Source organism: Agelaius phoeniceus, chromosome 3, assembly GCF_051311805.1.
Source record: "Agelaius phoeniceus isolate bAgePho1 chromosome 3, bAgePho1.hap1, whole genome shotgun sequence".
In the NCBI taxonomy this organism is placed as follows: Eukaryota; Metazoa; Chordata; class Aves; order Passeriformes; family Icteridae; genus Agelaius; species Agelaius phoeniceus.
In genome coordinates this window covers 51729677-51753715 of record NC_135267.1, presented here as the reverse complement: position 1 = coordinate 51753715, position 24039 = coordinate 51729677, and the positions used below count along the sequence as shown (strand labels likewise).

Genomic DNA, 24039 nt, shown 5'->3' with positions numbered 1-24039 from the left:
TCTGGCAGCTGAAACAGGCATGGTAGGTAGGAGGTGGTACAAACAATTTTTTTAATTAGAAAACCAGGTAAAAAGTCTGATGCTATTAAATGTTATTAAAATATCTTACAGTTTGTTTCAGTAAGATGAAATAAATTGCTAGAGATAACAGTTGTCTATGAATTGAAAAAAAAAGTTAGTTGAAATTATTTAGAATGCTGATGAAAATTCAGCAGTATAAGACAATGTCTAATAACTGTGTCTGCTTCTCCTAGCTGAGAGCTTTAGAGAGCTATATTCCCCAGTTTCAAAATATTTGATTACAGCCAGAAAATAGAACATAAACCTTGCATCCAGTATTGAAAACCCATTTAAAATGGTTTTATTACTTCTTAGAATACACACATTTTCCCCACTCAGTGATGTAGTGTTTTGTCTAAATAGCCATAAAAATATAGCAGAAGATAAGTATTTGTTATTCCTTATCTATTCTACAGCCAGGTTCTATTCCTTCCTGTCCTCCCTCTCTCCTTCCCTCTGACTTGTATACTATGTATTTCAGAGGCTGCTGTGAATGGATTTTTGGTGTTTATCTTTTTGACTGCTCCAGGTTCGCCAAGAAGCTTTGCAGATGCTGTGCTTGGCCCCTGCCTCTGATATCCTGAACTCTGAGAGTTGGCCAAGTCTGAGGAAGCATCTGACAATCTCTCTGGCAGATCCTGATGCAACATTCAGTGTAAGGGAATGTTTTGTATCTAATTACCACATTTGTATCCAAAGAAAGGAACTACCAAAGTGGTGTAAGAAGTTACACCTCTTACATATAAGTAGTCCAGCAGGATTCAAAACATTTTATTATTTGTGTGTGAATCACAAAAACTATTTTTTTAAGTAGCAGAAATACAGGATTCCAGTACATTTTGGTTTAAAGGACTGCAACAGGCTTTCAATAGGATTTTGAGACACCAAAGTAGTCATTTGTGTTTCTTTTAATGGCGGTGGAGACATTTTAATTTCTTTTAGAAGAAACTCATGTAAAAAGAATGGACAAAACTGCTCTGTAAAATAGGTCATGTTAATATTTCCTGTTCAAGTCAGGTTTATGCTTCATGATGGTGAGAAAATGATACATAGTAATATGACACAGGCAGTGATGAGGAAAAAAAAAAGACAGCTGCTTAAGTGGTTTTTAGATTATTTATTATGTCAATTAAACTTCTTTGCTTCTTCAAATTTTAAACTGATTACCAAATAAATAGGAAAGCTGGCCCAGATGCTGTCATATATTTCTCTTTCACCTGAGTTCTACAATTTCTTTTAAAAAGTGATAATAACAAGTTACTGATTCTGAATGGAAAATTAATGTTCCTTGGTCTACTTTATAACTCAGTGAGGCTTCACATGGGTGCTGTACGTCAAGTATTTGAATAAAATTTTCTTTGAACTGGAGATTTCTGTGAGCAGAAACTATATTTTTATAAAACATGCTTAACATCTGCACAAATGTCTGGATGAATAATATATAATATTAAGAATAAATTATATATTGATTATTTTGAAATTATGATACACAGTTAGTGACTATTTAATACATTGCTTGCTTTTTTCACCCTTAGGAGAAAATTCTTAGGTTCTATGCAAAAACATTTTCTTCTTCTCCATTTAATATGACAAAAGAAGTCTATACAAGTTTAGGTATGTGCATTTAATTACATTTCAAACTTCATGGGTTATGTACTTTTTGAAAAGTTAAATTTTATAATGAAGATTGTATAAGACAGTCTGTTTTGTCACTGTTGTCATGGAGCTGAAGTGATTTTTTGTTGTTTGGTTTCTCTTTATTTTTTTAGCACGACACTTGGAGTTGTACTTTCTTTCTGAAGAATATTCTCTTCATATTTCAGCTGGTCTGGATGTATCTAACTCAGATGTAAATCGTTTACTTAAAAAGGTATAAATGAACTTTCTGTACCTTTTCTATCAGTACTGAAACATTATGAAACATTAATTATTTTTTAATTTTAATAATTATGTTTTCAGGTTCGCCTTTTAAATGAGTACCAAAAAGAAGCACCTTCTTCCTGGATCCGACATCCAGAAAAGTATGTCACCTTCAAAACCCTTAACTGTTGCTTAATTTAATAGTTATTGACATAAAATAGGATACATGTAACTTTAGCAAAGGCTTGATTATAGTATGCACAGTGGCTGGTCAGTGACAACAGGGGAAATAAAAGTAGAGGATGGGAAAAGTAAAATGGGGAAGTTGCATAGGAGTAGTCATATTTAGCTGCTTACTTAGCTTTTAGAGTGGTCTAAGTACTTCTGAACAAAAATAATTTGGATGTAAGTGTAGTAAGGGTAATGCACTTAGAAGTTGTAATAACTTAGGAGAATATAGATGCATATTAGTTTTATTCGTGGTATTACAAAGAATTAATGCCCATACAAGAGCAAGTTAAAGATAATGCTGTTGGTATTTATCATTTATCTGAACAAGGTTTTATGAGAAGATTGTTCTTGACTATTACTGGTGGAAGGACTTCAGTGATTTTTTTGTTCCCTGTCCATTTTTTCCTATTTGTGTCATAAGGTATATGGAAGAAGTAGTGGAGAGTACCTTGTCACTTCTGTCATTAAAACACAAGCCTAATCATCCTGCCTCTCCAGATTTCTTGAGTCCAATGCACTTCTTGGCTTTGCTAGATATCAAAGCAGTGTGGTTTAAGAAGTGGACGGTAAGCAAATAACCTGCAACCCAACAACACATAACTTGTTCATGTCAGACATTTATTTTGAAAAGTTATCGTTCTGACATCACAGACCTATTGTGTCCTATAACAGCCTATACTGAGAACTGTAATTAAGGAAGTGCAGGTTTTTTTTAGACTTCCATGTCCACTGCTTTTCAGTATTACTCTCCACCTCAATTTCTGTTCAGTTACTTGTTTTCATGAAATTTAGGAGTATTTTCTGTGTTTTGTGTCCTCACTCTCTTTGGAGGAATTGACTGACAGCCACCAAAAGATGCAAGTATTTGTTTGGAAGAAGTGATGAGCATGAAAGACCACATTTATATTACACACTACACACAACTTGCTAATTTCAGTGGACATTAGAACTTTTTCCGGCCTACCATATATAAACTTACAATTTAGGATTTACTTGGCAATTTCAAAATGCATAGTTTAGCATTTGTGTACTTATTGGTTTTCTCTTTTAACTATGTGTTCTGCTACACTTTTTTCTAATGATGTAGGAGGTTTTTGTCATAAATGTACTGCAAACAAATGTCTCTAGTTGAGTATAATACTGGCTTACACGAGCTGGAGTTCATTGAATATGTACTGTATATGGGATCTCTACTAGAACAGAATCAGAGATAATTTCTACTTTTTAGTTAAAACCCAGAACATTTCTTTGTAGTTCACATTACATCTTCTTTGTCATTCAAGCATGCATATTACAGCAGAAGAGTGGTATTTAGGCTTCTGGAAAGGAAATATAAATCCTTGGTAAGTACTTCTATTAATATACTTTATTGATTATATATGCAATAATAGTCTGTAAATAAAATTTATTGATAGAACACAGGGTAATGGCTTGAACCTGAAAGAGGGTGGGTTTAGATTAGATATTAGGAGGAACTTCTTTTTCTGTCAGGGTGGTGATACATTGGAAAAGATTGCCCAGAGAAATACAAAGAAGCATATATGGCCAGCTCTGTGTAAGGGGAATTCGGATATTTTATTGCAGGTGTTTACTTAGGATTATAATGTATTAATTTGTTATGTTTCATTCATATTTAGAATTATTTCCAAAAAAGCATAAAAATGACAAATGATGCATGATAAATACTGTAAATACACTGTGCTAAATTTGGATTTTTGTTGAAAAGAGGCTAAACAAACTGCCATTGTATTCTCTGAATCATAAAGGATTCAAAGTCAGCAAGATAAATCAAACTGGGAAAATATATTTAGTAATATAGTTGTTAATCCTATCATATATTTTGTATGGGCAGATCTCTTTACTAGGGTAGAATTTTCATTGTTTTTAATAAGACCGCTGTAGATGTGAGATCCATTCATTTAAACAGGACTTGGCTATGTTTTATAAAATCTTGTCATACAAATGAAATCAAATGTAAAATATATGGGACCAATAAAACCTTAAGATGGAGAAAGGACACAGATGAGAGACCTTTTTCTTTTTTATCTGTGTGCATAGAACAGGACAGAATAAAGCATGATCCATGCAACAGAGTTTATAGTAGAAAGTCCATAAGCAGGGTAGTCTAATCTAATTTATAAGCAAGGGTAAGCATCCGATTAAGGTTGGAGGTTTTTTTTATTGTGTATGCCTGCATATTTACACTTGTGAATAAATCTTGGCAGCTCCAAGCTGTAATAAATCTAATTATTCTTCTCAGATCATAAGGAAATAGAAGAAATAAATTCTGCCCCACCTGAAACCAGGACAATGTGCTTTGTGTTTCCTTGCTACAACAATGCTTATAACTTTTAAACTTTTATATACCTTGATTAGATTATAGTGCTATGACAGTGATACACCACCAAGAACAGTAATAGCACTGAAGCACCTGGCAACCAAACCTACAGATAGTAAGTGTATTCCAGAAAAAGGTTTTCACTTGTGGAAATTTAAAATCTTCCACAGTAATGACAATAGGGCATTCACAGATTGCTGTTGACTTCTCAAAACTCTTCCATGTTCTCTGTACTCTTTTTCATAGGCTGTCCTTATGTGTATAGAACTGGTTGTGTGATAATGTATTAATAATGGTGATATATTTTAATAGCCCTGTAAAAGTTTGCCTTCTCTTGGTTAATGCATCCAAAGCACTGAAAAATTAAGTCATTGAAGTGAAGTAGATATTTAAGTTCTTGTGTTAAGGGACAGTACTTGGATGCAAGAGAGAAGGAGTTAATTGTGAAATATCAGGTACTTTATTATTTTGTGTTTATTTCCACAGATTAATGCAGCAGTCCAGCAATGTCTTGATTATTTTGAATTTTGCAAGTCAGCAGTTAATAAAAATTCCAAAGTTGGTGACTTTTCTCAACAGCACTGTAGTGAGTATCTTAGCATGTCTCACATTATATGTGCATACATCCCCATTCTTTAGGCTTTTGAGCATGCTACTTCAAGAGAAAGATGTTCTATCTCTTCCATTCCCCAAATGTTGAATGACTGTCCTTTAAGAGAAAACTAATAGCAGTGGTTAATTTCTTAAGCTGTCTTTATATCCAAAATGACCTGCTTGTGTTGCAGGAAGCAGCTAGGTACTGTGAAGTAAACTACAAGAGTAAAGTTCTAATTTTTTTGCTTTATTGTTATAGGTGATATGCAGGATTTTTCTTACACTGGACCAGAATTGCAGTACATCTATTTTGTTCATTCACTGTGCCTGCTAGGAAGATTGTTGATCTATAAGGAAGGCCAGAATCTCTTTCCAGTACAGCTGAAAAATAAAAAAGGTAGGGGGAGAGTTGAAGAAAATGGAACCTATTCAGAAAAACTGTATCCATTCTTGATATATATTTATATATTTTCACTGCAATATTGTGGATATTGAAGAACAATACTTTGTTCACCAATTCTGAGCCTGGAAACTTTCATAAAGGTGGTGTATGTGTGTATATATATCTATATATGAAAATTTATACACAGTTTTTTATTCCTTGATGGATGTGGTTAAATGGATTGTTTGTGTGTTTTACTTCTAATACATTAATTTTGTGTTGAAGGACAGTTGGATCAGTGTGTAAGTGATTCATTTTTTCTAGGTGTACATCAACCATTTGATGTAATTGGTTGGATGAGAGATATGTCCAGGGGCCAAAACTGGTTTTCAGGTGTGAGAGAAAAATCAGTATTTCAAGCTAATTGCAAATTGAAAACAAGTGCTCTGAGTTTAATCTGTTAATTAAGATAAAAAAAAGTAGAAGAAAAGTTTCATACCTGTGGAACAGAGGTGTTAATAGGGACACAAGAAATGAGATGGAAAAGCTCTTCAACAGACAGAGAAGTCTACACGGGGCAGGGCTGGCAAACAGAAATGTGTGAGGGTAATTGTAGCATTCCATTGCTTTAGTGTCTCTATTAATTCAACGTATAATTCCAAACATTACTGGACACTCATTCTGTGACTTGCCTTTTGTCCCTCTGGTTAGAGGACCAAGACTTGATAGATCCAGTGTAGAACAGTTGTGAGTAAGAAATATCTACTAATAAAGTGCTTTTGTCATTTATGCATTACCAGTGTAACCCATCCAGCAGAGATCCAGGGATGGTGGTTGCTTATTTCTTTCCTATAAAATGTAACAATCTTGCCATTTCTCTTCTTAATAGTGTCCTTCTCAGCTTCATAGATGGCAACTCTTTCTTCACAAAATGGCTGATTTATTAACATAATTAAATATAAACTTGGAGCAATTTTTCCTATCTTGCATTTAGCTACATTTGTTGTTTTTGTTCCAGACCTGAGAAAGAGTTGTGTGATACCTTCTCTCTTTACCAGTTGTTTCACTTAATCTAATAGAAAGGTAATGCTTTTTTTTTCTACAGCCAGTATTTCCAAATGTTGGCTGTCATTTGTTACAGTGAAAGACATTGCAAAATTTCAATTGGCTAAATTGAGAGCAAGATCAAGTCTTATAAGGTGATCATGAAATACCTCAGCAGAGTCCCAAGGACACGTATGTCCTTTGCTTTATAACGTATACGTAATTGATTTCCTCTCTACAGCAAAGCATTCTTTACATATATTTACAAAATCCATTTTTTATTTGGAAAATTTAACTTAGTCTTTAATTTACAAAGTACTTTCTTTCTTTCTTTCTTTTTTTTTTAATAGCTACTATATCCATAACTGATGTGTTGGTATTATTTGTTCAACTTATTTATTCCTCTCCAAGTTACCCAAAGACAGCTTTGGCAGCACATACAGGTAAATGCTTTTTTTTCCTTATACGTAAATATATTTACTTATAATGAGGCATATGATAACTTCTTTTGCAATTTTTGTCTCTCTTATTAAAGCAGTTTTTCTCTTCCCTTTCACCCTTACCATTCTTCCTCCCGCTATATTGAATCAGGACTTAACAAAATTAATAATAATTCAGAAGCAACTACATAATCATACAGAGATATTTGTGTAAGTTAAAATATAAATAAATATTTCTTGTGTTCACCAGAAAATTATTCTCCAGAAAGTCTTGTTATGGAGATTCTGCAGGTTTTTTGTGATCAAACAGGATGTGCTGCTGAATGTTTGTATACAGACACAGTGATAGATGCCCTGCTTCATCCTGTCCAAAGTTTGCTGAATGGCACAGAGGTTTGTAATAATCTTCCAAATGATTTTTACATGTATAGAATATTATACTTTATTCATATTTTCTATGTAGAAGGTTTATTTACTCACGTAATATGGTAACGTCTGTGGCATTTTATACCTTGACTATCATAGTGTGCATTGAATAGTTTAGTCTGTTACTGTGATTGGTCTGACATGGAAGTCTTGTGAATAGTAGCAAAAATTATGCTGTAGTGAGACTGTTTCCTTGGGAAAAAACACACTGTTTAATTTTTTTCATTGGTTTTGGCTTTCTTCTGTTGTCACTTGGATATTTAATGGATGAACATTTTCTCTACCTTCTATTTGAAAGGCAGCCTACTTTTTATTTTTTAATTCAGTTGGCAAATTGTAGGTTAGGTATTCTCAATAACTAGTGTAAATAAAAATATATAATTCTCCATGGAAAGCTACTATTTTCTGGATTGATAAAAGAAAACTTTTTTTTCTCTTTTTTTTTTTTCCTTGTAAACATTTTTATAGGGATTATTAAAATATTGGGAATTAGTGTCCTTTGTGATGAAGATTTCTGTGTAATGACATTTGAACATAAGCTGTTAACTGTGTTTAAGACATTAGGAAAACATCAGAAAGGTGACCTTCAGGTTCTGCATACCCAAGACAGACTTGAAAAAATAGCTTTCACAAAACCATTGAATTTGAAGCTTCTTTATTTTTCCCTTCTTCAAAACAGGTGTATATCAACTGCCTTGAAACTACTTTACTTGATGTAGCTGATATTTTGGCAAGGATTGCTGCTTCAGAAGATGGTCTTTCTCTTCTTCTTTATGGAGAAAATGAAAAAAATGCCAAAGACAGGTAAGAGTGGCATTAGTGAGCACTTCAATGAATTACATTGCTCTTATGAGACTTGTTTTGTCATCTTTCATTTATCTATAACGTGATACATTTTGGTTTTGTTTGAGTAAAATATCTGATTATAAATTAAAATAGTAAATGTTTTATAGAATGTATGAGGGAGATATTTATGTGTTGAACCAGATGAAATGACAATGTAAAGAAATACTAGTAATAAGGGAGATTTTAATGTTTTTCTTCTTTTTCTAATTCATGTGAGAGCTTTCCTTTCTCTGAATATAGCTCCATTATACTTGTAATGTTACTTTTCAGACCAAAGGCCTCTCTTCTTCAATTTTCTTTGTTTGATTTTAGAATAAGTATTTAAACTAACTAAATTTATTGAAAGAATACATTTAATGTAGCATTCACATTTCAGTACATCTAGTAGAGACAGATCTTGTATAAGAAGCTACCATGTGTAACACGGTACCTAACTTAAGATCAGTGTATTCATATGTGTGGAATATACTTAGCTGATGCTAAAACTTCTAACAGCAGTAAAACTGAGATGAGCCTTTGAAAATAGCAAAGCTGCAGGTCATGAAAAGTTTGGCATGTACATCTTCTAAGTGGAGAAATCTCCAAGTTGTCTTCCCAAGTGGACTCCTATAAAACCTAGAGTCTGTGTAGTTCATGGTCCTGTAGGTTGTGTGGAAGGCAATGGATGTATTTTTGCATTGCATAGAACTATTTGCCAAGGTGACATCACTTTCTGTAAGTTTCTTTTCTTCTAACTGGTGTTACAAATTCTAACATAGTTTGTCCCTCTGTAGTGATTCATAGTCTCTTTCCGTAGCTTCTTTTCCCCAAAAAATTTTAAATAAGTTTAGCCAGAGGATTTGTTTCAAGGCTTACTACAAAACAAAATTTTAAATGCATTAATTTATTTTTAGTCCTACAGCTGCTCATGTACTTGTTCAGTTCACAAAGAAACTTCTTCATGATGACATTTCTCTTTTATCTGGATCTGAGTTTATGCCAGTTGTTAAAGGAGCTTTCATTTTTGTATGCCGTCAAATGTACAGAACTTGTGAAGGCCTGCAGATGCTAATTCCTTATGGCTTGCATGAATCTATTGCAGAAGCCTGGAGAAAGGTAAATTTTGCTTTTGGATTGGGAAAAAATCTTACTGTGAGAGGTTCAGCTTGTTAATAATTGTTCTTATAGGTTAATTATTTTTAACCAGTTAAATAGTACTTGAAAATGTTGTAAACATTAAGTTCTACTTGCAAATTTTCCTTCTGAATGTGAACCTAGCAGAAATTTAATTTGAGACCTTCTATACCTAAGATTAAAACAGGAACTTCTGGTGTATTGGTAGGCCTGTCATTCATTGTCCTTAATGTCCTTAATGGCATTGTCCTCGATGTCATGATAACCACTGACTACCACAGATCTTGCCTTCATTCTTGGTTTGGGATATTTTGAAGGAAAATACTCTTGAGATGTGCTCTTATCAATTTTTAGTTAAGCTGGTTTGTGTCAGGTGAGAGAAAAAAAAGCAGATTGCAATTATTTGTTAAGTAGTGAGGTGACATTGAAATATTCTCTAGAGACCATAGTGAAAAGTGCCAGGCAGGAGTTTTTGTCTTACCTGAGTACATGAATTTGTTATGAAGCTTAGATTCTGTACTTTAACTTCAATTTGATTGCTAGTCCAGTGTTTTTTCTACATGAAAGAGCTTGGATCCAACAGTTCTGTGTATTTTGCTTTCTGTTATCACAGAATCACAGAATGGGTAAGATGGGAAGGGACAACAGTGGGTCTACTGGTCCAACCTCCCTGCTCAAGCAGGGTAATCCTATAGCACATGGCACAGGATTATGTCCAGAGGGTTCTTGAGTATCTCCAGTGGGGCAGACTCCACAACCTCTCTGGGGAATCTGGTCTAGTGCTCATTCACCTGCACAGTAAAGAAGTTCTTTCTCATGTTCAGGTAGAACTTTTTGTGCATCAGTTTCTTCCCATTGCCTCTTGTTCTGTTGCTTGGCACCACTGAGAAGAGCCTGAATCCCTCCTCTTGATACCTTCCTTTTAGATAGTGACAGATATTGATGAGATCCCCTCTCAGTCATCTCTTCTCAAGGCTGAACAGGCCCATCTCTCTCAGCCTTGCTTCATAAATGATGATGCTCCAGTCCCTCATCATCAACAGTTCTATTTCCATTGTTCTAAAAGTCACATGCAGTGTGAAAATCCTTGTGTATTGTAAAGAATTACTTAAGATGGAGAAATGATGGCAGATCCTGCAAATGCAGTTTTCAAAAAGTTCACAGGGAAGCAAATCCCAACATTTGAATCATTAAAATAACATTGGCACAATTTAGGTAAGGGTAGCATAACAATGTCACAATTTAGGTAAAGGTAGCAAACAAATCTTCAACTTTGGCTTCCAGCTTAACTGAAAGCATATTTAAACTGTAGGTATTAGGACTCATAGTGGACAACCAAAGTCTAGCAGTGTTATTCACTTTACCCTGAAAAATGGGACTATCTTTTTATATCTTTGGGATCAGATCAAGCTGGAACAAAGAATGGACCAAAAGACTAAATTTGTTTTTTTTCTGGAGGCAAGGAAGTGGGAGGGAAAATGAATGCAAGGGAAAAAGAATGGAAGAGCTTTTCTTCCTTCTCGTATGCTTCTACTGTATGCTTTTATTATGATGAGATATTTTAAAAATACAGTCACAATGTAAACTAAGGCAGAAAATACCAGAAGGGAGAACATGAATAGAAGGTACTTAAATCACCAGTTTGAGGGTATTTCTCACTGTTTCATATATTAATGTTGCCACGAAGCCATACATACATTGTCTTGAAAATAAAATGTATTATTACTAAAAATCATAATTATATCACTATAAATTCTGTTTCTCATCAAAGAATGTTGGTTTTGAAACTTATGTTATTCCTTGCATTGAAAACCTGAGGATTTTTATTGAATTAAGGAGCTTAGTTCACTTGATCCGTGCTGTAATTTACGTAACTCAGCAATCTTTTTTTTGATGCTTTCCTATTGTGTAACTTGTCAGTCTTACTCCAACTAGCCTCTTACTCTATTTAATGTTTATCACAGGCCAGAGTGTTAAAAGCTTTTGATGGGCATTTCCAGTTATTTCCTCTAAAAAACTCAGCATTTACACTTTGTACAAAAGACTTCTTTCCATGTTAAAATCCCTTATTAAGGTATAGAACATAATTTAGACAAATTGTCTTGACATGTAGAAGATAAGTAGACTGATTGTGTTGAGTGAAAACAAAGTTTACCCTACAAAATGCTATTTCTTCACTTCACTTTGGTAGTCAGATATAAACTGAAGTAGAATCAATATATTCTTTACTTCAAGACTCAACAAACTATTACAGGAAAGTCAACTCCATCATCTTACTACTTTTAAAACTATTTTCTTTCATTTTTCAATTTTAAAACACCTGAAGTTTATAAAATATCATGCCATTTAAGTTTATAAAATATCATGCCATTTATAGAAGTTTATAAAATATCATGCCATTATAGTGTAGCAAAACCAGTGGACTATGATGGATTCTTTCCAAGCTGAAGTGTCAGTTTTTTAATGGTGGGACTGGTAATTTGTATCCTTTTCTTTTACATGTCTCCTGGAGTTTTAAGACTGATGGACAAAGAAATTATTTTTGTCTCAGCAGATACTGATTAAATTCTGAGAGAGAATTTATAAAGATGATAATAAAAGGGGAACAACAGATCCAGTATGATTGACTAGTTAATAGAATAGGCTTTTGTTGATTTTTTACATCACATTTATAAGGTAGTAAATTAATACCTTCTCACTTTTATTTCAGTGGTTTAATTTGCTTTTTATCCCATAAACATAAAACAACTGAAATAATTTTGAATATGCATTTTCATGCCAGTTATTTTAAAATATAATTTAAATGTTTGAATATAAAAATATGTATATATTTATGTCTGTAACTCCAAGGACACCCATATCAATATAGATAAATTGATATAATTTATAAATAAATAAAATAAAAAGTGGCAGAATTAATAAGTTTGGCATGGTGACTTCAGAGGCTGTTATTTCCATTATCTGTGACAGAAACAGAGTAAAGAGCTGTGTTACAATTTTTTCTTTTGTTCCTTCTTTACTTTTAAATACCAGTTTTTGATTTGGGAGTCTCCAGTTGGAAAATAAAGAGGTTTATTTAAGAATTCTAATAAAAAAATTTAAAATGTACTAGCTTTACAATTGTTTATACCAAGGAAGAAGTAAAAAAATAAGCTTTTCTGGAATAAAAACAATATAAAGGAATAGTGTATTCTGTACCAAAGACTCGACTGTAACCAGAGCACTGTGTTTTTTTGTCTTTTGTATATAACAAGAGAATGAATTAGATCTGGAGTTTAAAAATGCTGTAAATAAACATTAAGGTGTGGCAGCAGCTCTCTTCAGAGAGCATCAGGCACAACCTTGCCAGGATTTCTCCTAGGGAAGGCAGTGAGAAAGCTAAGAGAAAGAAGAGAAAACAATCTTATCCCTATTTGCTGCTCCTGTTGTTTGGCGCATGGAATGTGTTATGGAGATAGTTTGCCTAAAGTGATTTCTTAATTGGACACTGGTGTTGGTTGTTTTGACTGATTGACCAATCAGGTCAAAGCTGCATCATGACTGTCTGAAAAACGGTCATGGGTTTTTTCTTGAATATAATAAGTATAGTAGTATAGTATAGTATAGTTTAATAAAGCAATTGTTCAGCTTTCTGAATGTTGGAGTCACTGCATGTCGGTCCCTAGCAGGGGTACGTCCTGCATCAATATTAAGGAGCTGTTTATTTGGTTTTGTTTTACAGACAAGTTTGCTTTCAGAAAGAGTACCTACTCCTGTAACTGATGCAGACTCCACTTCATCAATAAGTCAAGAATCAAAAACCAGGTAACTTGGTACTTAATTTACACACATGTATGAGTGTGAACACAAACTGCTGCTTTAATTACAATTGAAACATCTTGCAACCCCATGTCTTTGTTGTAGTTTGATGCCAGCTGGCAACTAAATACTGCACGGCCATTTGCATCCCAATAGCATGGAGAGGGGAATTGGGAAAAAAAAAGGGTTGAGATACAAAGAGTCTAATAATTTAAAAAAAGTCAAATATAGTAATACTAATAATAACAATGCTCCTAATGGTAATGATAACATTAATAGTAATGAAAAGTAGAGAGAGAAGTAGCACACAAGAGAAACAAATGACACACAACTCAATTGCTCCTTAGCCTCTGACTGATGCCCAGTTCATCTCTTAACAGTGATTTTGGCCAACTTCCTGGCCAGCTCCCTGCAGTTTATGTACTAAGCATGACTTCCCATGCTATGGAATATCCCCTTGGCCAGTTCGGCTCAGCTCTCCTGGTTGTGCTCTCTCATGGTTACTTGTGTACCTGCTCAATTGTGTACCTGCTCAATTTTCTAGAGCATGGGAAACTGGGAAGTTCTTGACTCTGAGAAGTGCTACTTGGCAACAACTAAAATATCAGTGTGTTACCAACCTTATTCTTGTCCTAAATCCAAAAATCAGCACTTTACCAGCTACTTAGAAAACACACTCTATCCCAGCCAAACCCAGGACAGTCTTTTTTGCCAAAAGGATAGTGGTAGGTAGAGAAACTATCCTAGCATAGGTCTCAGTAGAGCTACAAAATTCTTCCTGGCCTTTGAGAACTTCCTTGGCTTAGAGAGTGGTGTCTGATATATGGAAAATTGACTTATAGTTGATTCTCTCTGACTAAAGAATTTGGTTAGAGGAAAATGTGAGTTAGAAAGCACAGAACAAAATAGCTATCTTATGCTTTTTATGTGGTGCTAATTTAAAATGTTGTTCTGCTGAATCATATTTATACCTTCAAAAATATTATGTAGCAAGATTGGCAGCATTTTGGCTGATACCAAGTGAACAGTGTCCTTCCTTTTATACTGAAACTTAATGTCCCTTTATAGAAGTTTATACTCATTAAGATGAGAAATACATGAGTATTTGGGAGTCTGAAAATTCAGGACAATGTTGATTTTCCATTTACTGCTCTTATTATGTGAAGCTATTGTGTAAATATAGCACCTTTCCTCATAATTCCATACCAAGTTCTTGTAGGAACCTTTAGCTCCTCAAATGTGAGTCCCTCATATGTTTTTACATTGTTGAGAAATTCTGTGCCTGTTTGCCAACATGTAACTGCCATGTTAATATCTTAAGACTGTATAGAATCAGACTGTAAGTCATACATATGTTTAGGGATATCACAGGGATATCTTTTGGGTTCCCCTTTACATCATCTCTCTCATTTGGGTTCCCCTTTACATCATCTCTCTCTTCTGTGCTCCTACATAACTTTAGGTTTGCCACACTGTGTTTGAATGTTCACATAAAATGCAGTCTGGTATATTATATTTTTCCCCAAATGCTTTTTTAAATCTAACATATAAATTAAGCATATAGTACAGTGAGTGAAGTACTGTTGTTTTTCAAAGCTAGGAATTGTACTTTTTTTTTTTTCCCATGCTATTTTACATATAGTTTTTAATTACTATTTTGTTATTCTTGCAGCTTGTTATGGGAAGAGACTCTGTTAGATGCCTTGCTAAATTTTTCTACCACACCCAAAGGACTATTTCTGCTTCATAGTACAGATGCCATGAATGACTGTGTGAACTTTATGTTTAACAGTTTATCAAAAAAAATACAGGTAAGCATTGCAGTCCTTGTAGTTTACTTTTTACTGTAAAGTTTGAAATGCTAGAAACTTTTTTTTCTTTTCTTCTAAGTGCAAATTTTCTTATACAATGTTGGTAGGTCATGTTGAAATCTAGATATGCTAGGCAAAGCTTGAAATACAAACAAAAAATCAGATAATGTGCAGTTTTAGTCAGATAATGTGCAAAAAAGTAATGCCAAAGGCATCCTACGCTATGTGTACAAAAACATTGTGATACTAATGGTTTTATTTGCTCATATTGCATGTCTCACCCACAGTATTTTTTGTTTAAATTTTTATAAATACTTGAGAAAGATGTTTGGTTAGGAATCTGACCCTGGTAAGTCTGTAGAGGAAAATATCTATGAATTGTTCAAGTCTAAACATAAAGTGGATTAAATTCTGTAAACAAGTGTAAGAAAGATCAATATTGAAGAGATCATTTGAGAGTTTCATGTCTTTTGAATAACTAACACTGCACTTTTATACTTCTTATCAACAGACAAATGAATACGAAGATTTTGGTAACAGAATCATTGTTACACAAATGGCAACAACACCAATGGCTGCAGTGTCTCTGCAGAATTCAGGTAAATTGCAGGATGATGTTATTATGAGTAATTGCATGCTGTAGTCCTTCATTTTGAAAAAAGACAGTGGGAAAGATGTTAAAAAAAGATCAACTGTGTAAAATAATTATACAATATTAACAAAAACTCCTAAATATTTGTTAATTATTTCTTGATGGAAATTAATTCTCTCAAGCTTTTAAGTCATTCATTAATCTTGATGCAGAATTTTAGAGTTTGTTTTATTTTTCCTTCTGATATTATGCAAAATCTTTACTTCACTAGTTTGGATTTACAGAAATTTCCTGTCTGTGTGTGAAGACATCTGTACTGTTTAAAAATAAATTTAAATAAGAAGCAGGTGCTTCTTATTGATCTGCAGATCAGCATTAATAACTGTTGATGTCTGTAATTTTTATGTACATTTCCATGGTTACTGACTGCTCAAAGGGTGAGGAACTGCAAGGGCCTGAATGTCATAGGTGAAGTTACACATTAATGAGATGTAAAAGAGATTGTGATGTGAGAAGAATTGTCAATTTGGACAAAGTCCCTTCAGAGTCAATCTCAGATAACCCAACTGTTACCATAGCATCAACAGTCCAGGTAGCCATTCTATTAAAACTAGAATCCCATCAATATAATGAAGGTGATGTCTTAAGCTGCTAAGGAAGTCCATGAGGTACAAAAGTTGCAAATTGTCTCTCTGAGTATCTAGAAGGGGCTGGTGTTGACTGAAAGACTGTCAGAAAGGCAGGCAAATTCTGCCAATCAAGGAAACTGATTGGTTTCTCAGTTAGTTGCTATTTATGCCTCTGGGATTTTTCACAAAGCAGGGAGCAGATCCACTGAGGAGTTACCCATCTGTCCTGTTGTAAGGTTTTCAGCCAAATTGCTTCTTAAGGCCCTTTTATGCCCTTTGGCATCAGAGACAAATGATATACCAAAAATAATCAGCATTGATTTTCAACCCTTACATTTGAAGATTTCAGAGTTAGAGGGCTCTTTCCTATTCTATTTAAATATTTAACATCTTAAATTTTAACAATTTAAATTCAGCTAGTAGTGCTTCTCTTAAAGTTGGGGTTTTTCTAGTCCTTTTCACTGTGGTCTGTTATAATTTATTTATGAGTAATAGTGAATCTGTATTTTTAGAACCACAGAGACAATACTAGCTAAGCCTTGATCAATTGCAGTTAACTTTTTAAAGAAGGTCAGAAGCTCATTTACATAGAAGATATATGAATATAGTTCTACTCTAGTGTAATAGCCTTTGGAAACCATTGGTGCAGACTGTAGATTGAACATAAGCAAACTGCTCTAGAAAGGTAGTTTGGATTAAAGGATTGAGAATAGCAGCGATAGTAACCCTAAGGCAATCTGTGTGGTGAAATTTCAGTCTTGAGTATAGAGAATTTTACAAATCTTGGTTAGAATTGTGGTGTAAAATATTTCTAACATGAAACTCATGATTAGAACAAACATTTGTTTTAGGCTTTATAAAGGCACTTGTAACTGAATTATGGGCTCTTTTGGAATGTGGAAAAGATGATTTGAGAATAATCCAACCCAAATCTACTCCAGTTGACCCTATTGACCAAAGTTGTCAGAAGGTGAGAAATGATTTAAACTTATGTTTTTGTATGGAAAGAAACAGTGCTGCGGTTCAGATAGGAAGACACATATCTTTCTGTAAATTTTTATTATACCTGCTTCTTGAAGAGCACATGTGTCAAAATTGGTATAATACACTAGTTAAATCATGACTGATACAGGATTCTTATGTTGCATGGCTGTTCACAATGCCAAGGATTTACTATGAAATAATGAATAAAAATCATGGCAAAATGAAGTCTTAAGTGCTGGCCATCAGTTTATGTCCAGATTACTGTAATAAAACCAGGAATTTTAGATTTTAGATTATTCTTTATCTCAAGATTTTAGAATTAAGTGGTAATGAAATACTGTAATTTTCAAAATTTTATGTACCATATGATAGGTAATAGATATTTCATACACTACTGCCCTTTTAGATTATACAGATGCCTACCAGGTATGCAGTCTTATTTTCCACAGGTCTATTTATGTTAAGGTCAGCCTGTAAAGGATAAGAACAAAGTTAATATAGATTGCAAATAATTGCTAACACTTACTTGGTTGTGCTTAACAGATTAATATTCCCTGTTGTCCCTCCTTTTTTTCTTTCTCTAGTCATTTTTGTTTCTGGTAAACTTGCTCACTTACCCAGCAGTTTTTGAGCTCCTGAGTAAACGAGATATACCAAATAAACCCATGTACTCATTCCGTGAAGTACCCACAGATATAATTGTAAGTATTTTGAAGGAAAAATAATTCTGTGAAGACATTCTTACCTGAGAAAATGTTTTTGTTATAAAAGAGTAAGTTTTTCTTTTCCTATTGAAAGATTTTGAATTTTTCTGCATTTTGTATTATAAACAGCATGAGGGCAGTATATGCACATATCACTTCATATGAACCTAAATTTTCATTTTGAAATCTTAAAGGTAATATAAATTTTGTTGCCTAATTTAAAGATCATCTTTCTTGACTTGTGTTTTTTCACAGAAAAACAGTAACATAAATAATCATGTTTATATGTGCATACAGTTACATATGGGAAAATGTTGGAAAATATGTATACCTGTACTTTATACAGCATTGCTCTATCACACCAGCTGTGGATTTAAAAAGAATAAAAGAAAAAACCAAAACAAAATGAAAACAAAAAAGCCTCATACCTCAGGCTATTTTTTAATAGGACACATAATTCACACAAAGGAAAAAATCAGTAATTGGAAAGCTACTGATTAAGACATACTTCAGAGAAATAGCTTCACCATTTCTGTATTTAGTATTATTTTGTATTCAATCATTCTACTGCAGTCAATTATGGCTTTTTTCTCATCTACAAAGCACAGACAATTTGTGACCTTGTGTGGCACTTAAAATCAGATTTTTTCCCTAATGAGTTAGTACTTTAAATTGCTGTTATGTTGAAGTGTTTGTCTAGCATAGGCTCTGGATTGGTGATATTTTAAGTTGTTTAGACAAAGTTTATCATAATAGTGTATATTAGGTTTGGAAGGTATTTTGGGGCTCTTTTTTGCAATACTGTTTTGAGGATTTCAAGAGGAAATTGCATGACAAATTTCATTTTTCCAATCTACTCAATGCTGGTGCGTTCAGCAATGGATAGCTTTGTTCAGTTACCAAGTTTTTTAAGGAACTCAGAGTGAGGAAGATAGATGTATGCTGAAAATCATAAGTATTTGAGAGCATTCAAATTGTGGTAGATCTCAAGAAGGATTTTTACAGCTTTTGAAAGCCGGTGTTATTTTAGCTTTAGAGGCAGTTGAGTATTTTTATGAAATTTTCTAGGTTTCTTGAAATGCCAATACTGATACAATTGTTCAAAGTTCCCTGAGGATATAAAGATATTTTGGATGAGGTTTGTCTCAGTTAACTACTGTGCAGCAGTGGGTTTTGTGGGCCTAGCCATCCAGGCTACACCTTGATATGCAAGATAGGCATCCAAGATTATGTAGTTAGCAGAAAGGAAATTGTGAGATCCTCTAATGTTAGTTTAACATATAATGGCTGAGTCTAAGTACTCAGAAAACTTCTGAAGTTAAGAAGAGATACAGATTTGTTATGACTATGTTTTTGGGCAGTGATTCCAGAAAGAAAAAGGTAAAAGATTTTGACTGGATATAACTACAAGAAGCAAAGTAAAGGCAACTTCTGTTCCACTGGAAGGTTTGCTTGGAAGACCTAACTGCTTTGTGTGCCTTATTTTTTCTCTCCTTTTGAATTGTGTCCTGTTGCCACGGAATGTGACTTGTTTATGGCTAAACTATGTTTGCTAATGCACAGAACTTAATCATTTTGGTATATCCTTTATTTCTTGAATACCCAGGATTTAAACATTTTTACCTACTTTATATTTTTTATCTGATTAGCTGTATCATTGATTGAACAGATTATCAGTTGATAACAAGTGATAATAGTGATAGTTGGTAACAACTTTTGCAACTTTTAACTGTAGACTAATGAGGTTTTCATTTGTGCCCTTAGGGAAATTTTTCTTAATACATGTAAGATTTCTCTTTGCTGTGTTTGGCATGTAAAATTATTTTAGAGAATGGAACACATAAATGAGGATTTTCTGCCTGTCTCCAGTCTTTGAGGGTTTCTGAAGTGTATATATTCAGGGGAATCTAGTTTGGAAGGTACCCTCTAGACCTGTAGCTTTGAAAGGCATTAGAGAAGGTGATTTTCTTCAGTGATTCTAGAGAATCTTAGATGGTTTGTCTTAGGTATACAAAGTAGATGACATCTGACCTGTAATGTTTGAGATGTGCTCTGTAGCTGAGCAGTGAAAACCTGTCCACACATTTTTTGCATGTAATCCTGTGTTAGACCTTGTTCATTATCTTCCTTCCTAAAATCCCAAATCAGAGCTTAGTCTCCTTTCTCAGTAGTCCTCTCACTGTGCCTGCTCTTTGTACTCTTTTGTAGCTCCAAGCTTTGATTTATAAATGAGAGAAGGAACATAATGCCAGAGAAATATCCCTTAGCATTTAACTCTTTGTATGCACAGATATCTGAAAAAATCTTAATTCCCAAACAAATCAATTGCTTGCATTATCAATTTTATGAACAGCCTTGAGATCCAAGTTGAGGTTTTTAATTGAGAATTTTATTGTAAATATACTATGTGGAAAAAGCTGTCTCTCCCAGTGCCCCAGAAATCTAATAGGAAAAGTGTGCTTTCACTGTATTTTAAAGGGTGCATTCTATGAAGACAGTTTAATTTGAAAAGTTCTAGACTTTGGTTTTTTTTCTATTGTGAGTTTTACTCATGAATTTTACTTTTCTCCGTTGAAAACCAGAGCTTTTGTTAATTTCATTAAAGTATGGGTCTTAACTTTACCTTCATATCTTAATGAAATGACTCATTGATCTAATTAGGTGAATAATAACTCCCTCTGCTGTCTGTGAAACTGTACTTCTAAAATGTGGAGAAAATAAAACTTCGTATTTAATCGAGATTAAATAAAGCTCATAAGGATTTTGTAATCTGTTTCTTGTGACCATAGCACAGCAATCTCTCTCTGACATGATAACAACACTGAACATGAACAATGTTTTTGTTCATTCCTTAGTTTTTTTAATCAAATAATTTTTTCAGAAGCAGTTTGAGTGTGCAGTGAGCCAGAGGGGAAGATAATTGGGCTGGCTTTGTGGAAGAAGTGGGAAACAGCCACAAGTCATTGTCTGCTACATGAGATGCTCCAAGATGAAAGGTGTAAGCCTCAACATCTGAGCCAAGCCTTGTTAAACCAAGACTAAATGGCTGTCTTGAAGCATGTAGTACTAACCAGTGTGAGAAAGGGTTATTATACTGAAGGAGTTGCCGTTCTCTTTATTAAAATAGACATGTACACACTTCAAACATGAAAAAAAATTTAACTCTTTTTTTGTGGTTTAATGCTAAAGAAGAACTAGGATAGTTGACATGCAAGGATCTTTTTGTATGTTTATATTTTTAATAGATTTTTTTTTTCTAACCTGCTACATGGTTAGGAAAGTTTTGCCATTTTTGCCTTCAATTTTGCTGTTGACTTTTGTGTGGAAAACACCTCCTGTTACAGAAATAATTTCAGTGTGTGTTTTAATAATAGCTTTCATTCAATAGTAAATATCCCTATGAAACTATGATGTGCATAAATTATAAATGCCTACATGGTTTTCCACATTTCTCTTCCTTTGACAGGATATTATTGACAGGCTTATAATTTTGAACTCAGAAGCTAAAATTCATTCCTTATTCAATTATGAACAATCCCATATATTTGGTCTGAGGTAAGGTGCATGTTTTTTATTCTCTGGTCACATTAACTAAATAAGGTATAATATGCATGGATGTGTTACTTCTGACAAGATAACATTGTTTGGGTTTTATTATGTATGATGGTGAATTCCCCCTTTTTTTACCATAAGAAGATTAAATGAAAAATGGCCTACAAAATGAGAACAGTGATGGATCTAATCTTATTATCTGTAAATTGATATATTGTAATGTGAGAAGCAGTGATAGAAATTGCATGTTATTTTGCCTACTTGACTGTAAAAAAGCAAGTTTTACATCCACTGTACACCAAAATACCAAAATTACTTTTACTATGTTTGTGTCATTTTGATTTATGTATTTTCTCCGTACTTATAATTGTTTTTTAACTATTTGTTTAATTATCACCTATTTCATAAAAACCTAGTTTAAGGCGTGTAGCATTTGGTTCCAAATATTTCTAGAACCTAAAGGTACACTTAAAAGATGCTCACACTGTTATTCTCATATATTGTAATATTCAGTGCTTTATAATTTTAACATAGAAATTAGTTTCTGCATTTTTATTCTGTTTTCCAAGGATGACTATATAAATACTTGAATTCATGTTTTTGTTGGGAAATAATTATTTTTGACAGTTGAAATAAAAACCTATTGGATTGTACTTCATAATATGGAAAACTTTGATTACCTTGCTTGAGCAAGATATAGCCCAACTGATTAAGGTCTGAACCCTAGCTTTTTGCAGCTATGTTTTTACTTTAATATCACAATTAAATTATTTCATACTATATATGCATGACCATAAGATACAGTACAATTTGTTGATAAGGATGAGCATAGCGGAGATGAACAATGGCAGAGATTGGAGTTGGGAGATATATATGATTTTGACATATAAATCAGAAGTTGTAAATGCTGCTTTGGAGGAAATCACTAGTTTATATAGGAATAAGAAGTCTTAAGATTAAATTTGAAAAAAAAAAATTGTTCTTCATTTAGGATTAGACTGACTCCATAGAAAACTTGACAGAACTTTCATTGATTTAATTAGGATCAAGAGAAAATGAGATGTTTTACAGTTTAAAATAAAGGGTGGTTGGGCACTGGAACAAGGCTCTCCAGGTAAGTGATAAAAGAACCAAGCCTGACAGAGTTCAAAAAAGCATTTGGACAGCACTCTCAGGCATGTGCTGTGATTCTTGGGGTGTCCTAGGGGTGCAGGCCAGGAGTTGGACTAGATCCTGATGGGTCCCTTCTAACTCAAGATTTACAGTATTAAGACTTATTTAGAGTATTAAGACTTGCAAATAACCGTGGCCTCTATTACCTGAACATGAGAGGTGTACAGTTCATTTTGAAGTTCTGTGATCTTTCCTGTGAATGCTGCTGACTGCAGACATCCATGTTCTGTAAAACGAACCTTGCCTTGTGTGGTTGATTTTCTCCTTGACCAAATTCCATCAAGAGTTCTAAGTTCAGCAGGAGTTATACCAAATAATATTAGATGCTTAACAGATCTGAAAATGTGGAAATTATAGCAAAAGATCTAATTTCTCTTTGCTGTTATGTAGAAATTAAATATTTAGGTGATAATTGCAGCATTGAAAAACAGTATGATTTTGTGAAGCAATTCTCTGGAAACATTTCTGCTAGACTTAATACCAATAATACAGCCAAAGCCACATTCTTTTAATTGTTCACAGATCTACACAGCCATACACTATATATGTGGCTCAACTCAACCCATAGTTGTGTGCTGAACTTCAGATCTCTTTAACTTACAGTGTTATATGGTGAGGTCCTGCTTTTCTTGTTCGAAACAGTTACACATGTACTTGACTGTTAAACAACTTCTGCATTTTAGAACTACATTTTCCTTTGTGTGTATACTGTGCTTCAGTGTCTTAAATTATTTTGGTTATTAGGTGTGCAATTGCATATAAAGCATAAAATACATAGGTATTTCCACAGTCTGTTTAATCCAAAATGCACAGGTATTTGGGATATTTATGCTTGTAATGTTATTACTTCATTTTCTGGTGGATAGTTTTTTTCATTTTGAATAAGTGTGAATTCTGAATTACAATTTTGAAGGACAGTCTGGTAGAGGCTTTGCTGTCAACTTGACTTTTCAAGCTTAACCACTGTAAAGTGGTGTGCATGCAGTAGAAAGCAAAGGGAAAACATAGGGAAGCAAAATAGGGTGTGCATAGCCAATATCTCTTAGTCTTTAAAGAATACTCCCTATGGTGCATTCATATAGATTAGGGTTTGTGTGGTCAAGGGTGAAATACTCAGTTCCACCACAAGCTGTAGCTAATTTCAAATCTGTGGTTCCTTTGGTTTTCTTCTTGTTGTTACTCTTTGGTTTTGTTAGGGTTTGTTTGTTTGTTTGTTTGTTTGTTTGGGTTTTTGTTTTGTTTTGGTTTTTTGTATGTTTTTTTTATTTGTTTGTTTTTAGGTTCTTGGAAGTATCTTTGCCTACAATTATTCTTCAGTAGTTTCAGACAGTGATCTGATATTCCATTAATTGAATCTATTATGCGATTCTGTGAGGAGATTTGTTCACTTGAAGGCCCTTTTAAGCTAACTGGAGAAAAAAATAGGTGTTATTATCATTACTATTATTTATTTATTAAAGGG

The 24039-nt window shown here is 33.6% G+C and overlaps 1 protein-coding gene across 6 annotated transcripts in view; it reads left to right on the top strand.

Moving 5' to 3' along the window:
- The window catches only part of TBC1D32 (TBC1 domain family member 32), a 74685-nt gene that overhangs the window by 8905 nt on the left and 41741 nt on the right, over positions 1-24039 (top strand). For 5 of the 6 annotated variants that reach the window (XM_077175239.1, XM_077175235.1, XM_077175238.1 and 2 more), the window contains exons 6-23: positions 590-715; positions 1596-1674; positions 1830-1930; positions 2020-2081; positions 2573-2717; positions 3435-3494; positions 4976-5075; positions 5343-5480; positions 6860-6952; positions 7200-7342; positions 8055-8179; positions 9115-9316; positions 13056-13138; positions 14805-14943; positions 15455-15542; positions 17016-17134; positions 17733-17849; positions 21319-21407. In XM_077175239.1, coding sequence (XP_077031354.1) covers positions 590-715; positions 1596-1674; positions 1830-1930; positions 2020-2081; positions 2573-2717; positions 3435-3494; positions 4976-5075; positions 5343-5480; positions 6860-6952; positions 7200-7342; positions 8055-8179; positions 9115-9316; positions 13056-13138; positions 14805-14943; positions 15455-15542; positions 17016-17134; positions 17733-17849; positions 21319-21407 — 2009 coding nt within the window. The remainder of the gene's footprint in view (positions 1-589; positions 716-1595; positions 1675-1829; positions 1931-2019; positions 2082-2572; positions 2718-3434; positions 3495-4975; positions 5076-5342; positions 5481-6859; positions 6953-7199; positions 7343-8054; positions 8180-9114; positions 9317-13055; positions 13139-14804; positions 14944-15454; positions 15543-17015; positions 17135-17732; positions 17850-21318; positions 21408-24039) is intronic. The other variant, XM_077175237.1, reaches the window with a different exon arrangement.